Consider the following 16,551-nt stretch of genomic DNA (forward strand, 5'->3'; position numbering starts at 1 on the left):
TCAAGTCAACATTGTTTAAAATATGGTAGGGATGACGTGCTCATTTTGGAGAACACGAGGCATTTATAAAAGTTGTGTTCATGTGTTTAATTGTGCAAATAACAAAAAATCCACCAGATACATAAGTAATCATCTTTGGATGGTAGATATAGTCACAACAATGCTAATTTTTTTTTTTTTTTAAGTTTAAAAAGTATATGAAAGTCACAAACTTGGCTGCTTACAGTCAGTAATTTGCACATCAAAATATCCCATGCAATCTGAAAATGTTGTAGCATTTCAAATTTTGCGTGAGATTTTGTTTCTGTCCCTACATTTGACTCCCAACTGTGAAATCCCTCAATTAGAGAAACCCCTAAAATAAACAACACTGAACATGGCTTTAAGAATAAGTCTTTATGTATTTGTCTATGTGAAACAAATGGCTATTATACTACACAAATAGAAGCGGATACTGTAAGAGACAGAGACCATCTCTGAGAAATAAGTACAGAACATGAAAATACACATACCGGTATTATAGAACTGTAAATTATTGCTTGTTTTGCTACTTTGTTTTCTGGATTCCTACAATACAAGACACAATATTCATATTTCAACAGAAACGGTACAACAGTGACAAACGGTATCATTGATCTTTTTAGTAGACGTTCCCCAGAAATAAAAGAAACATTCAAACAGAGTCCATGTTGAGCACAACACAATGACAGTTGGTTTTTGATCGAGCATGTTCAGGACTTATTGGTACATATTTTTGTATTTTTTTTCCTATTACAACATTGCCAAGAGAAGCCGTAACAAACTGCACACTGGGACTGGCCTCAGCAACAACAGAAAACAAAAACACTTGGCATATGTACATAAATATACATTTTCATTTCAACTCTGACCAAAATGCACCCGGTTTCAAACACCATAACCTCAGAGAGTAAAAAAAATCTTCACGAGTGTCTTCCTTCTGCTCCGCTGCTTCCTCTTTATCCCAACGCACCTCCATAGATCCATCAATCTTCTGTCTGCTTACATAACTGTGACAGCTTTACTGTAGTGCCAATAAAACTGCACTCTGCCAACATTTAAAACAAACGTTTAACTTTCTCAGCATATAAGATGAATGTTTCTTGCAGGCAAATACGAACATAACAACATTGATTTTACTCTGCAGTGTCATCCTGCCTCATTTAAAACCTATGACTGTACTGCATGTCTACACCTTTACAGTTGTACACTTCCATGGACCCAAAAAGGCCTGAAATTCTCAAAGGTTCACACTAGCAAAAAGGAAGTGGAGTGTTTCACTCACTGCAATATGCTGGTGAAAAGGCTAACCAGGTGTTCAGCTTGAGATAAAACAAAAAACAAAAACACAATAGAAACAGAATCAATGCAATGTGCTTCCTACTTTGTCTCAAGGACTATTTTATGTGAAGGAAACAAACAAAACACAATAAAGTGCTCACATGCAGACGGTCTTTTGCGTACCAATACTGTTATATCGCAAAAAGGTTGATTTCGATTTCACGCAGCCAATGACAAATAAGGTTTGGACTCACCACTGACACCGATAAGCCCTGTTAAGAACATTTGTTCAATGTGCTTCTGAAGCGCTGAAATATAATACCGAATAAATGAAGTGAAACACTGATATGATACAGGACTGTGAGGAGCATTAGCCCAACAGAAACCAATTTATTTTTAAGGTTTATGATTTTTAGTGAAGCTTTTGTTCAACTTTCCACTGAACGAGATACTGCAAACAAGCATATCTGCTAATATAAAATAAAAATAATGCAATCAAAAGTTGTGTTGGTAAAATAGGATTTCTTTCTGTTTACTTCAACAATATACATCGGTGTATCTGAGTAAGAAAACATCGCGTAATGTTTCATGACAATATGGGGTGAGTGAATGCTTTGGTTGATATCTCATGAGGCTACCTAATTTTCCCTTTTCTCAGCAAAATGCTTCCAGATAAACTACAAAATCTACAAGGACTACTTCCACAGACTGCTCAGCTATTTACAGCGAGAAGCAGCGCAGTGTTCTGGTGCTTAGCAGGAGGCGGTCGACAGCATCCGCAACTGCTCGGAGATATCAAAAGATACTCAGTGCAAAACAAGCAGTTGTAGGTTTCAGAAGAAAGCCTGACACATAGAAAGTGAGTTTGATCAAACAACATAACCAAAACATTAGAGATGTGAATAACAAGAAACAGAATCAGAAAGAAAAATCCACATCCCAACCCCCTTGAAGAAAATGAGGGGGATGAACTGTCTCTGATTTAGCAGATCTCAACAACAGCGACAAAAGCAAATTTGCCATCAAGTTGAAGACTGAAGTGTCAATCTCACAAAAAAAAAACAAAAAACATTCCGCTTTTTCCTCCTTATGACGTCACTTTAAACTCTGCGCGGGGATATGCACTTGCGTCAAAAGCGTCACACTGTTTCTCTGTCATCACAAACAACAATTAAAAAACACCTCAGCTCATCATCTACAGAAGTAATTAAGCATGCAAAAAGTGTCGGGGGTATCAAATACATTGTAAGAATACACATCTAGTAGTTTAGCAAAAAACAACACCTCTCCAAATAAAAAAGACAAAAAGCCAAAACGAGCAGAAAAAAAGTCAAACAGTCACCACAACTTTGTTAGTCACATATGACGCTTCGTGCTGTGTGTGATGTTAATAGGTTCCTTTTTCTTGATATATTTTGTTAGTATTTGTGTTTCTGTACGTATCTTTTGTAATACAGTATATACATGCAGACAAGAGCAGGAACATCACACACTCAATCTTGATACAAGCTGAAGCGACAAACCAGCAGGTATGAAAATGGATGAAATATATATATATATATATATATATATATATATATATATATATATATATATATATATATATATATATATAATGAAAACACAATTTATTGTAAAAAAAAACAACAAAGAAATAAAAATAAGAAATAAAAATGCCTTTGTTTAACCAAAGATTATTGTACACATGACTGCGAGACGAAGGGAGAGGTACAAGCTAACAAAGCTAACTAACTAGCAGGCTACCGAGCAGGACTAGCAATGAGAGCTGAGTGTGTGTGATAAGTGACAGGTGCCTGTGTTGGGACAGGTATTTCCACCCCTTTTGCTGAAGACGAGGAGGAGGGAGGGGGGTTGCTGGGGTGGAGGCAAGCGTGCCCGCCACTCCCCACGCTGTCCGCAGAATGTGATGAGTGTGTGTGTGATTCTCATCCATCCCCTTCAAGCCAACCTCATTCCATCGCCACGCTCCCCACAAACACGTCTGCGAGCAATGTTTGTTGGTTTGTTTTTGCTTGTAGTTGAACTGAAATGAGGGGCATCGACGCTCTCTGTGAGTGCAGAGACGAGAGAGAGAGAGGGCAGGTGTGTTGCGGGTTTAAGGGGCGGTCGGAGGCCGCGCCGGCGTCGGGGCGGGAGGCCTCTCTAGTTGAGGACTTTAGGGGGTCCCTCCGGACGTCTGGTCTGGACGATCTGCTGCTTTGGCCGCGCCGCCTCGTCCTCCTCTGTCTCACTGTCGCACACGTGGACGACCACGCTGGGGGTGGACTCTGTCCCCGCGTGGAGCTCATACTTTTCACCTGGAAGAGGGTGAGAGGATGGGAGGGAGGGGGAGCAGGAGTTACTCAAGAACATTCTACATTAAATAGTCTCTCTGTCAGTAAATTTATTCAAGTACTGTACTTAAGACTTATCTCATTGTGAACAAATCCCTTGAAAAGACCAAAACCAACAGTGAAGTTATACTAATAAAGCCAAAGAGCCAACGCACAATATAATGCTTCCTTCTGTGCCGGTGATCTCCAAAAACAGAGTCATTCCATTTTTTTTTTAGTCGTTGTATTTTGGGGGAAAGAACTCCTAAAAACCAACATTGTATGAATGCACTGCTTAAAATAGTTCTGAACAAATGTATGATTTGCTTCTCTTTCAATATTGTTTGCTTACATCCAGCTGTTTGTGGATTTTTTTTAATCTAGTTGAATAAATAAAACATTATATCACCCCTTTAAAAGATGTACATATTGGACTATAGCTTGGGAATAAGATTTAAAGAATTCAATTCCAATTAGAGTCCATTTATTTAATAATTCCATTTCATGCTACTTCAACTTTAAATCCACTATATAAAAAAAGAAGGAAATTATTGTACTTTTTGATCAGTATATATTATATATTATTAGATATTGATTAGTATAATACCGTATTTAGAGATACAGAACATTTCACACATCAATTATAATAATCCCATAATCTGAATTTCTGAATGTGCCTGTGCTAATGCACATGAAGTTGATACTATTCAGAATTATCAGGTATTTAGTTTAATGTGCCTGCAGGACTTGAGTATGAGTATTTATCGCTTCACTGGAGGAAAACATGTGAATATTTCTTCCATCACTGTTGATTGGGAGAACAAAACACTGTCAGAAAAGTGTAAACCATTTCTGGTTGAAATAATATACTTGTGTTTATTGTTTATTCATTGTGACTCTTTATCCCACATCGGAGATATTTTTATTCGACAAAATATTCTTCTGCCCCTCTGCACTGGAGATCAGCTCGCGGCCTCTGGAGAAAACAAAGAGACTTTCCTGAGGAACAGCCGGACGTTTGTCCAGATGCCAAACTCAGCAGACGCAGATTGAAAAACACACACACACACACACACACACACACACACACACACACACACACACACACACACACAGACACACACACACACACGCACACACACACTTGCTAGATTGTATCACAGTTGCCATGGAGATGAGATGAGACAGCTGGTAGACGGGAGGAAATTGGTCTCGTCCCTTTTTTTTTTCCAAAGTGTTGCCAAACAGAGAGCTGCAGCTGAACGGCGTCCTGCTGTTACCGCGGGGAGTTGACAGAGGGAGGCAGTGAGCTGCAGCTGATCTGATTCCTCGTGTTGCTATGGCAACGGCAGAACGCCTCAAAAGTGGTACTCTTGTCTGGACACTGTGTGTGTGTGTGTGTGTGTGTGTGTGTGTGTGTGTGTGTTTGTGTGTGTGTGTGTGTGCATGTCTGATTGTTTGCATGAGGGAAGTTTCATCGTGTTTTAGTTGTAGATAACAGCGTTCAACTGAATACAGATTTAGAAGTCCTGTTTTCCAGCTAAATGCAGTTTTGCTGAGAGGGAAGGACGCAGCTCTACCCAGACGTTCTCGAAGGCTCCAGATCCTAATGTCTGGCCTCAAGCTTGAGAAAATACGCGAGGCTGGTCATGGATCTGATAAGAAATGTTACATACTCTGGAGGCCCTTTCAGGCATACTTTCATTTATTTTCATTTCAATAGTTTTTTTTATTTCCTTCTCTTTCTCATACATCTATTCTTAATGTCATATTTGTTCTCATACTTTGTGTAACCGCCCTTCCCTTCCTTCATTTTGTCAGTGTGTGTAAAAACACACATACAGTACAATACGTTTTGGTTGAAAATGAACCCACTTCATCATCGTGAGCTTACGTTGACAAATATGTGCAGATATTGGTTACAATGGTTACATACTGGATATAAAACCAGCAGGTCTCTGGCAAAAAAGATACAAATAAAAGAAGCAGCATTGTTCTTGTTTACTGAGGCTTAAAGTATGCTCAAGAAACACAAATATGGGCAGATATTGTGGATGTTACACACCTTTTCATGTGTGTTCGGTGACATTTAATAAAGGTTGCTGCAATCTAAAATCTTGTCCACAGGGCAGACTGAAGCGTCATTATTTCTGAGCGCTGAAGCTGACTTCCCAATGCAACTGTGCTGAGCTGTGCTAACGCTAGCTCCCTAGGTTTGCTGTCTTCTGCTGACGTATTTCAAAACCAAAACCTCATGAAAAGTGTTTTAAACTGGCACACAATGGTTACTTACTGGACATAATATCATGCTAAAAGAGTGAGGCTAAAGCCAGCAGATCTCAGGCAAAAGGATACAAATGAGAGAAGCAGCATTGTTCTTGTTTTGTAAGGTCAAGCCAGTTAGTTCTGGCTTAATGTATGTGAAGGAAACATGTCCCATTACACTGTCATTTGGTTCAAAACCATTTAGGACCTGAGCTAACTGTACACACTTTGTATTTTTTAACTGTATATTTTCAGTTTGAACATTACCGGAGATGTTGTTTTAGAAAGAGGATGTGTTTAGCAATTGCAACATTATCTGAAGTAACATTGACTGGAGTTGCTTAAGTATAAACTTTCCCTCATTGAATAAAAAGACAAACAGAGCTGCTAATGTTCCTCTAAACTCTGACAGCGTCCAGGCCATGGAGGTCATGTTAAAACACTAGAGGTACTAAGCCAGCAAACCAGACATGCTAACGATTTTGCGTTTGTGCAGACTAATACAGTTCTTAAGACTCGCTTGTATTTTTGGCTTTGCAAAGTCTAAAATGAAGAAACCATGAGCAAACAGACACACACACACACACACACACATATTGGTGCTGATGCATATTTCCTGAGAGATGTCAGGAAGCAGCAAGTGAAGGTTAAGCACCCTTGACAATGACGGATGGTGGCCAGCACTGTGGACGTGAGTTATGGGCTTCAAGCTGCTTTATTTATTCTTTATGTCGCTGCCTGACCGAGAGCGTGTGCACAGTAACACTGCAGTAAGAACATTCCACGTTGACAGCCATTTCCCGGAGAAAGATCAATTTTAAAATGACACTCAACTCATAATAATAATAATTAGATAGGCACGTAATGGCAGCCTTACACAGAAATGCATCTGTGATCTGGTAAATTAGACCTTAATACTGTTTTGCAGACATTACTGAAATGCCTGCATTGAAAGTCAAGAATAGAATCGTAATAATTCCACAATGTTCACCCCAATTATTTTGTCAAATTGCTTCCTAGATAAATTACCTTTTCTGATTACTGCTGAGGAGCAAGAAACTATTCGAATAATTTTGTATCTGGGTGACTCAAATCTGATTTATTGCACACCTCCTCTGTGTGGTTGTTTCTGTGTGTGTGCGTCATTAGACTTTGTGTCAGAGCATACTGCACGAGCTTGTTGAACACATTTACAGAGTACTGACCAGGTCCTAGCTTGGCTACTGCACACAGCAGGTCGTAGTTGATGACGGGCGTAGCGTCTTCACTCTGGCTCCAGCCCACAGGAGGCGAGGCAGGCGGCGAGATGAGAAACTGTTTGACGGGCTGGGGAGGGGCCAGGTACGACTTGTCGATGTTCTCGTCGCCATTCTGGACCTATCGGGGAGAAGATGACAACTGATGAAGGCCGTAGAGCTCGATAGAGCAGATCAAAGTGATTTAGAGAGAGAGAGTGAGAGAGAGAGAAAGAGAGAGAGAGAGAGAGAGAGAGAGAGAGAGAGAGAGAGAGAGAGAGAGAGAGAGAGAGAGGCTGTTAAATTCCTCTGTAAGGATTTTTTCATGTATTTCTCTCTATGTGTACACCTGTTAATGGTTCACTACTTTAATACACTCGGTAGTGAAATTAGCTGCAGCCTAGCTTCATCCCGTACTGCCTGGCGACAAATTGATGTAGACCTTTTTTTTTTATTTTATTTTAATAGCAATGCTCCACAAAGTAGCGCCAATTTGCAACAGTTGTTAAATCCTGATACCTGAGAGCAAGAGAAGCACATTAGTTTTGTGTCACAGTCTTTTCGTCTTAAATTGCAGGCTCCTTCCCATGACGGATTCTGGCGTTTTAATAACAACCAACTTCCATAATTACAATACCTACATGTGGTATCTGTCAGAGCACTAAAATCCTTAATCCTCTTACATCAAAGTACTGAGATGCACAGCAGGGGTCATGACTGGTGATGTATTTGTGATAAATAGAGCATCAATTATAGGTTGACTCATGGTTTCCAAGGAAGCAGGAATATAAAGATTTGCAGGCCAAATGACGTGCAGGCATCTAGGCTTGAAAGTGTTTTTAAATGAGTTATTTTCAGCTTTAACAGAGCTTGTAGCATTTCAATGGATTCTGTTTTTTCTACTCATTGAAATGAAGACATTCAGACGTCAAATCTTTTGCTTTTCAACTAAATCTCGTCCTGTTTGAACCAAAACGACCAGATATGAATTCACCTACAGTTTATGAAGTCGCTAATCTTAACGCTACAAGATAATATGTATAAAAATGTCATCACAGTACTGAAGACATATTGTGTCTTAGTACACTTAGGATATTCTTAGTTTGTCTTCTGAGAAACACACTTCACCTTGTTTATCTTTCCCATTCTTCCCCAAAGGCAACAGACACACAAAAACACACAACGACGATGGAAGAGAAATCATGAATTTATGCGTTCATGTGTTCAATCATGTGACTGATGAGCTTTGACAGGAGGGTTGGTGGGTTGAAAAAGCAGTCAGGTGTGGCCAGAGAAGAGAATATAAAAGATGAAGTGACAGGACTTGAGGAGAAAGCCAGTGTTACTCTTCTTTCTGAGTTTGTTCTCCCTATGTTGTGTGTGTACACTTATGTCTGTGAATGATGAAATTACAATAACTCCCCATGTAAATAAACTCTGATGTATCTGAGACGGTACATGATGTCCCAGCCCCCTTCCTGCCCTTTCCCAGACCCCTTAAGCGACACTCACTTGGGCGAAGTAGAGTTTGAGCTTATTGCCGTTGAACTCGGACTCGTGCAGCTCGATGCGAGCGCGAGCAGCGACCTCTGGGGTGCTGAAGTTGATCCGGATTCTCCGAAAGCTTTTAAACATCTGGAAATTCGTCTGTTCATCGTAGATCCTAAACAAGGCCTCAAACCTCTCCTGCAAAAGCAGAAACAAACATTACATGTTAACAGAAAACACACAAGTGTATCGATAGCAAGTAGACATAGGTCAAAAAAACAACAACAGTTAAATTCAATATTGGCGAATCTGTGCATTCAGTTTTTTATGAATTTTTTCTTTCCTAAAATAACACATTTCATAGAGACCCATCTTTACACTTCTTGTAGAAACGGGGAGCTAGAAGCAGCAAATCATTTTGTCCTATTTATTTTAGCTTCATCAACATTTTTCTGTCGATTGCCTCATCAATTAACTGTCTAATTGTTTCGGTGCTGGCATCACAGAGGGGTGATTGCTTTCTGGTAAAAGGTCCCCTGGAGCAACTTACTCAACCTCATGCTTTGTTTTGCAAACAATCTTTCAAATGTTATCAAATACTCTTACAAACGTATTTTGTGTAAATATCCAACACAACCAATGTTATCTCTGCAGTATTTCCATATTTCTGGTGAGACATTTTAGGGTGAGCTAAACTTTTGGGGTTTAAGTTATTCATTGACGCTTCTGTCTGAGCATTAGACGTGACTCTAACGGCTTTGCACACATTTCCTTCGCTATTGTGTTAATGGGGGAATTTAAACTCCAACTTCCCGACGATTTGCCTGCAATCTCCTCTGATGCCGTCTGTCTCCCAGTCCTCTTTCCTCACGTCTCTTTATGCAACTCTCACCCATCTCGGATCCCTCCCCCTATCTTCCTTATGCATCACATTTGTCTTTTAAATATACCCATATGATATATTCCCATATCTGCTTTATGTATGTTTTTTTTACTCATGGGCCCCAAAGTAGCCTTCTCAGCTGTGAACGCAATCAAGCCGCTCAGAAGGAGGGCGAAAGGAACAGGGCCGCTGGGAGAGCTGGTTTCTGAGTAATCAGCAGCAGCGCTGTTCTTTATCTCCACCTCTCAGCACAGGCGGAAACGTGACTATGAAATAAAGTCTTCCTTCTAAAAATCAAGATGCTCGGTGGACTGACCAGTTTCATCACGACCACTTTGCACTGAGAGTTTGTGCCAAAGACTAAATGCCTTTTCCTATTCCCTTTGACGCGCTCATGTGTCCAACGTCCCGAGAGCCACCATGTGCAGTCAGTGGCATCATCATCAATTGGTAAGTTTGGCCCACATAAAATCCGTCCATGGTTGTGTTAATGCATGTCAGTGCTCGTCTTAATATATTTTCATGGTGAAACACTGAAACACTCCCACATCACGCCCCTCGTTTGGCTGACACAGCACCTCTCACCAGGATGGAAAGGGTTCGTGTTAGCTGGAGGATCTCACAGATGGCATGTCGGCTGTGAGATCTGCCTCAGCACATTAGTGACAGCTTAGTGATGGCTGACACCAGGTATTCAGTACTCGGCACACTGAAATGAGTGCTCGGTTCTGTGTCCGTGTGTCCTTTGGATGAAGACATTCAAAAAAAAAAAACTCCTGCACATATACTGTACATCTGGTCGTAACATTTAGCAGGATTGAATGAACGGCCATGCCATCATCTTCATCACAAAATTGTATATAGAATGGCTTTATTTTCATGATTTGTTTAATCAATCAATTGCTGGATAAAGCATCAGGAAAGCTCAAGATCAGTCCAAGTCATTTGAGTTGCTGTTTGAAAAAAAAGATATTTAGTTTTAGTACATGGTGAGACAAGAACGTCTATCAGAGAAGCTGTAACCATCAAATATGTGCTTGGACTTTAACAATGAATGTATTATTTGACTTATCATTAAACACTATATTGCAACATGTAACTTCTGGACTGGCAAGCAAAGTAAGCAATTCATGTAAAACATAAAAAATAAAAGAATGAAGATGCAAAGTAAAAAGATAGCTGTAGATTGTCATACTGTGCATGACCCGATGACACACGTCACCTTGTAACACTACTTACTGCCAAGGGAATATCCAAACTGATTTGTCCTTTGTTATCAGGAAACTGTTGAACGCCTTTTCAAAACATAACATTTTTTGCAAATACATTTCAAAATATATAATTAAAGCACACACTAGTACTTTACAGTCCTTCGTGAACGCCTAATAACAGCAAAGTACTTTTTTTTAACACTTGTTATAATGAGAATACAGAGTCTTCTGCACCTCCGCTGAGAAATCACATCCTCGGCCTGTCTGACACATGCAGAGTTGTTAATGACTGTGCAAGCTGTGAAAAACAGTTAAGCCGCAGTGTGGTGTACACTGTGGTAAAACTATTTGCATTTTTAAGAATAAGCAGATTAATTTGCTCATAATCTTCCCCGCTTCCCTTCTTGTTTTAATTCCAGTCCTTCTCCCCATGTAAGTGCATCTGGTCTTCCCTTCGCTTAACGCCTCGGGGCGGCTGGCTAAACTTCAGAACTGACTTCAGCTCCGGGCTCCGCGATACCATTTTTAGTCAGGTTTCTAGTTCACCATACAAGGTGCATTCTAAAGAAGCACAGGAAAGAGGTCAGATCAGGAATGTGTGAATATCTTGACTCCTTTTATGTGTTTTGAGTTAAATTACCAACTACCTTGGCAATTAGAAGGCTGCAATCCCGAAAAGCCAGAGGAGAGGGAGCCATACGGGGACAGCCAAGTGTTAAGTTTGCTCATTAAACATTGATTCTCTCACCCCCACAGTGAACTGCTAAATAGTAGTTAACTAAATAGCCTCTTCCTTTGAAATGTGTTCAAACAGCAGAAGAAACGTGTGAAAATGTTGTATTAAAGAGGTCAAAGGGTCATCCACTGCAAACCAGATCTCTGTTTGAATCTTATGACTGCCCAACTCTTTAGATTTGCTATACAACATCACAGGAGCACATCTTTAATACAGAGCAACATTACTATTCAAATTAAGTTGTAATTGTGTGCCCCAATGAGTGTCAGTTCAACATTCATTCTCTGTTTTGGCTCTGTGAAGGATGCATACAGACGGTTTATCAGGACCTTTTACGACTAAGAGGCCAATGAGAGCTGTGAATGTGAACCAAATCAGACACAAAAAGAAACTGTTGTGGGCCGTAAAGCCAAAACAATTAGCTAAAAAAGCTATCAAGCCCTATAGAGTTGAGACACCTTCCACATTAGTATTTTTTTTTCCACTGCTAGTACAACAATATAGATCAATGCAGCTTTAAGGATTTGGGGTAAATAATCAGCAAATGTATCTCTCTAGAATTTACGTTCTACTTACATTTTAGAGCATTCAAGCAGCTATCATTTGCATGCAAATTCTTACAATTAGGCTTAATTGCAATTAGCTTGAGAATGACAACAAAGCACTTGTTTGGCCTATCTGCAGAGCCCACTTAAGCTCTTCTTCAAACTGTAAATTTTCCATGAGCCTTAGCCAGCTACTATGACTCACATGTCATCAAACTCCATCTGTGATAACCGATAAGGTGGTCTTTCTTACACACACACACACACACACACACACACACAGCGGGTACTTATGTCTTCTAATTTGATGTTTTGGCATAAGGAGAGATGTGGGAAAGCGCCGAGATCATGTTCCAAAATAGCGTGTACTGTTTATAACCACCGACGCTGATATCCACGGCCGTTTGGAGTGCAACAAGTGAGCGTGCTCATAACTAATTTATGTGGTCTCTATGAGCGGACATCCTGAGGGAATGCGAGGAGGAAGAGGAGCGGGGAGGGAGGAAGAGGAGAGGGGTGTTGAGTTACTGCGGGCTGAAAAGTGTCCTGCTCATCTGCTATTATAACGTTCCCTCGGTAACCCCCTCCCTTTGTTCTCTTTGTGGATGTGTGTGTGTGAGTCATGTACACACACATGTTCAGGTGTGTTTCCACAATTAGTTAGCTGGTATTGTTGTAGGTATCCACTCCCATACACACATGACATGTCTGCATAGTAAAGTAATGTCACAGGTAGCGTCATGAGGATCCAAGCATTACATTACATTTCATTAGGTTGACGCTTTCATCTAAAGGGACTTACATTTTTGCTTTTTACACAGCAATGGGGAGCTTCAGGGTTAAGTGTCAATTCAGGATTAAGTGTCTTGCTCAAGGACGCAACAAGAGGGCCTTGCGGAGCAAGAGCTCGAACCACCGATCCGCTGATTGAAAGACGGGCATGCTAACTGAGCCACAGTCGCCTTAGAAGCACAACTGAAGGACGACTTGTCCAGAGATAGACAGGTTTAAACCGCACGCACGCGCGCACACACGCAGACAGGCACGCACAGCTTGATCTAGCACCTGCTCCTACTGTATTTGCAGTGACTGAGAGGAGAAGGGAACAGCATGTTCCTGTGTTTCATTCTCAACAAGGCAGATTACAACATTCATTGAAGAAGCTGGACAAAAATATGATTTTTCTTTTAAAGACTAACTAGCAAACAGAACAAATAAGGAGGGACACACACACACACACACACACACACACACACACACACACACACACACACACACACACACAGTTTGTATTTATCCCCTCCATGGTTCCATCTCACATTAAATTATATGTTTTACTCACAAGCTTTGTTTCCCCAACAAGAGAAATCAGATGTGTTTAGGTTCAAGAGGAGGTGGTGTGAAGTCACAGCTCTAATAGACGACAATTTGCGAGAACCATGTAGAACTATGAACCATGAAGGACTCACAAATGTATACAGAATTTGCAAGCGACATTTGTGAAATGTGGAACTGCTACAATTGGTAGAGCTCAAAGAGGCCCCTTGAAGATAATAACCGCTCAGAGTTTTTACCGAAATGACAAAAAGGAAATATTTCACATGGCATCAGAAGAGATACATACTTTAGGCTTTGTGTCTAACATTTCGACAGATTTCCGTCATCATTTTTGGAAAGGTGCCATTTTTACCTGTGTTTTAGTTTTTTATTTCTCCATAGAGTAAGCTGTTTCCTGCTGCGAGAGTATAAACATAGTTTCCAGTAAACAAAATCCTCCTGGGAGAAAATGCAAATCACCTGCAGCCAATGTGCCAGATTTCTTCTAATTGCAAAAAAAATAGAGTTGAACTACAGTGCTTAAACTGTAAATTGTATTTGTTAAATCAAATTGTGTATTATGTATGAGCTATGAGCTATGACTATCCTGTTAAATATAAGTTGAACATTCCTTCAGGTGGCTGTTGTGTGGCCTCATGTCCTGAAGGGGCGAAAATAATTAAAAAAATAGAACACGTCGCACAGAAAAGTCCCAAAAGAAGAGACAGAAACCAATCAAGCGCAATAACAATAAAACCTGGAGGGATGTACAGCGACGGTAAAGGAAAGGCTGTCATGATGGTGGCGACAGGACATGACAGCGGGCAGAACTCACATTCAGTGGCGCAGAACACAGAACCAGCGAGTGGTCCCGACACACACAATCATCCAAAGACAAGATCAGCCAGTTTAGGGACGAGGCGCCGGGTTATTGAGCATTGTCAACAGGGCTTCATCAGGGCAAAGTCAGGCAGCAGAACAATACACAGCAGTGATGGACAGAACAGAGCAGAGGCAAGCAGGGTCCAGGAGATGAGATAAAGCTGAGGAATTTAAATGTGTTTACAGTATAATCTACTTCACACCTCTTCCAGGTAATGAATCAGTCGAGTGGTGGCATTGAGTGTAACCCTGTGACAGATGACTGTGACTTAAGTGTTTTCCCATCTTATGTAAAGGAAGGGTTATGTTTCTTCAACGTGTCGTGATCACTTACAATTAGCAGAGCCTCAGGTCCATCCTGCTCTGTTTGCACGGTAAACACAATGGATGAAAACGCGCTGAATACCAAAAGATTCTGAATGTATTCTCAGTAAATTGTGCTCAATCGGTGATGTTCCAGCATGCTGTTGACTTTAATTGTTGTCTTACGTCAACTCATTGTGCAGTTTAGGGAGTTAAATACGGCTCACATGTTCAGTTTGGTCTCTGTCACTGGTGAGACATCAGCTGAAACACACCGACATATCCCATCATTCCTTTGATCAGCCATTTCACAAAAAAATACACCAAACACACACAAAAGGGCCACAAAATAGCCACCCCAATTTTGATTCCAAAATAAAGGCTTTTGCATGATTGGACAGCCAATGTAAAGATCTAATACAGTTCATAATGTATGTTGAAAAACGTGTATTCTTAGTCTTTTATGATGGTAAACTGAATAGTTTGGGGTTTCCGGCATTTGATAGAACAAATGATTAACCAGTTAATCAAGAGAATAATAATCACATTAATAAGCAATGAAAATAACCGTTGGTTGCAGACTTAATTCAGTATCTACCAGCATGCATTGTGTGAATCTGCAGCCACACAATGTAACAATGCCCTATTCTACTCTGATGTGGTCTTTCATTGAAGCTAGTACAGTATTAAATTCACATTGGCAGGCACTCGGATACCAAAATCCATGACTGTAATCCACAAACTAGTCCAATTTTATACTGATTTACACTATTTGGCATTTTCGATCAAAATGTACCTAAAGAAGGGTTATCCCACATTTTTGAATTGTTTTTATTCTGTCAAATCACTCATCTTTCTCTGCGACACGTGTGTAGCTCCAGTACAGTCTAATCCAGACTCTCGTGCTTGAATGGGATTTGGGTGAAAACTAACAAAATAGGCCACGGAGCCTCGGGGTGAGTCAGGGACAGTTTTACACTTAAAATAGATCATGTTGGAAAAATTAAGGAAATTCATTCCTTAAGTGTGTGGACCTTTGTTTTTAATTACAGTCCTCCCTAAAGGGCCACACTGGATCCAGTCTAATGAGGTCGAACAAGGGAGGCAGATTGTAGAGATAACAGACGCAGCTGGATCATAAACCTCATACCTGCATGCATGACTGTTCCAGCACATTTCTGCTTATCACGTTCCTTATTTTTTCCATTACCGTTCTCTAAAACAGAGCCAACTTTCCATTAAGATTAGGTCCGTATGCAGTTACAACTTTCCCTTGTGACATGAAAATGTATTATGTTTCAAACGAGGCAGGCCTTTTGGTCGCCAAAACATTGCTACGAACACCGTCGAGAAAATAGCAAATGCTCAAAATATGAAGAAGTTTCCATTACGTTTTTCAGATTTTCAGCATTATTTTACAACAGAAAGCCAAACACATCTTAACTAATCTGTTACTAATCTGTTACTGAGTGGTTCAGTGTGTGTTTGAGTTCAATGTCCTGTTGCAAGAAGTAGCCGAGCGACTTCCTGGAGCTCAGTTCTGTTGCAGTTTAACTGACTCCACTCATCCTTTTGTCGGATCTGTGAACAAATAAATTATTGACTGGCACCTATTATCAACTCCCAAAATACCCTTCCTGGAGCATTACCTTTTTTTTTTAGCATAGTTAGTTGTCCTTTGTTTGTTGCTAGCTTGAAAGCTAACATCTGTATAGCACATGTTAAAGTGTAATGTTATGTATTTCACACCTGTGGATTACGGTTGCAATTCCTCTAAGAGATATGACTTTCTTTATTTCTGACACGAGGGACACTGTAACTAACTTGACAGGCAGAATTGTTATTTGTCACAGCTTCACAATTCCTTTCTGTAAAAGCTTGAAAGGGCCATTTCTTCAACCTTTGTTATCTCTGCCCGGAGACTAATGTGATTGGTTCCCTGTTTGCATGAGGAAGTGCGTCTGCACAGCCGGTTGTTTCCACAGCTAAGCACGGATTCTGCCGCCGCAAACTTCATAATACTTCATATCCCGAGTTATGCTCGAGGACCTCCT

At 40.4% G+C, this 16,551-nt stretch overlaps 1 protein-coding gene across 2 annotated transcripts in view; it reads right to left on the reverse strand.

The window, feature by feature from the left end:
* Positions 1-368: 368 nt before the first annotated feature.
* Positions 369-16,551, reverse strand: part of rcan3 (regulator of calcineurin 3) — a 39,340-nt gene continuing 23,157 nt past the window's right edge. Inside the window, exons 3-5 of one of the 2 annotated variants that reach the window (XM_068581006.1) lie at positions 8,645-8,818; positions 7,103-7,274; positions 369-3,617 (exon numbers count right to left, since the gene is read on the reverse strand). In XM_068581006.1, the coding sequence (XP_068437107.1) occupies positions 3,463-3,617; positions 7,103-7,274; positions 8,645-8,818 (501 nt within the window). In that variant the 3' untranslated portion in view covers positions 369-3,462. The remainder of the gene's footprint in view (positions 3,618-7,102; positions 7,275-8,644; positions 8,819-16,551) is intronic. The other variant, XM_068581007.1, reaches the window with a different exon arrangement.

Source organism: Clinocottus analis, unplaced genomic scaffold (genome assembly GCF_023055335.1).
Source record: "Clinocottus analis isolate CAN_PGR_092001 unplaced genomic scaffold, fCliAna1.0.p SCAF_17, whole genome shotgun sequence".
In the NCBI taxonomy this organism is placed as follows: domain Eukaryota; kingdom Metazoa; phylum Chordata; class Actinopteri; order Perciformes; family Cottidae; genus Clinocottus; species Clinocottus analis.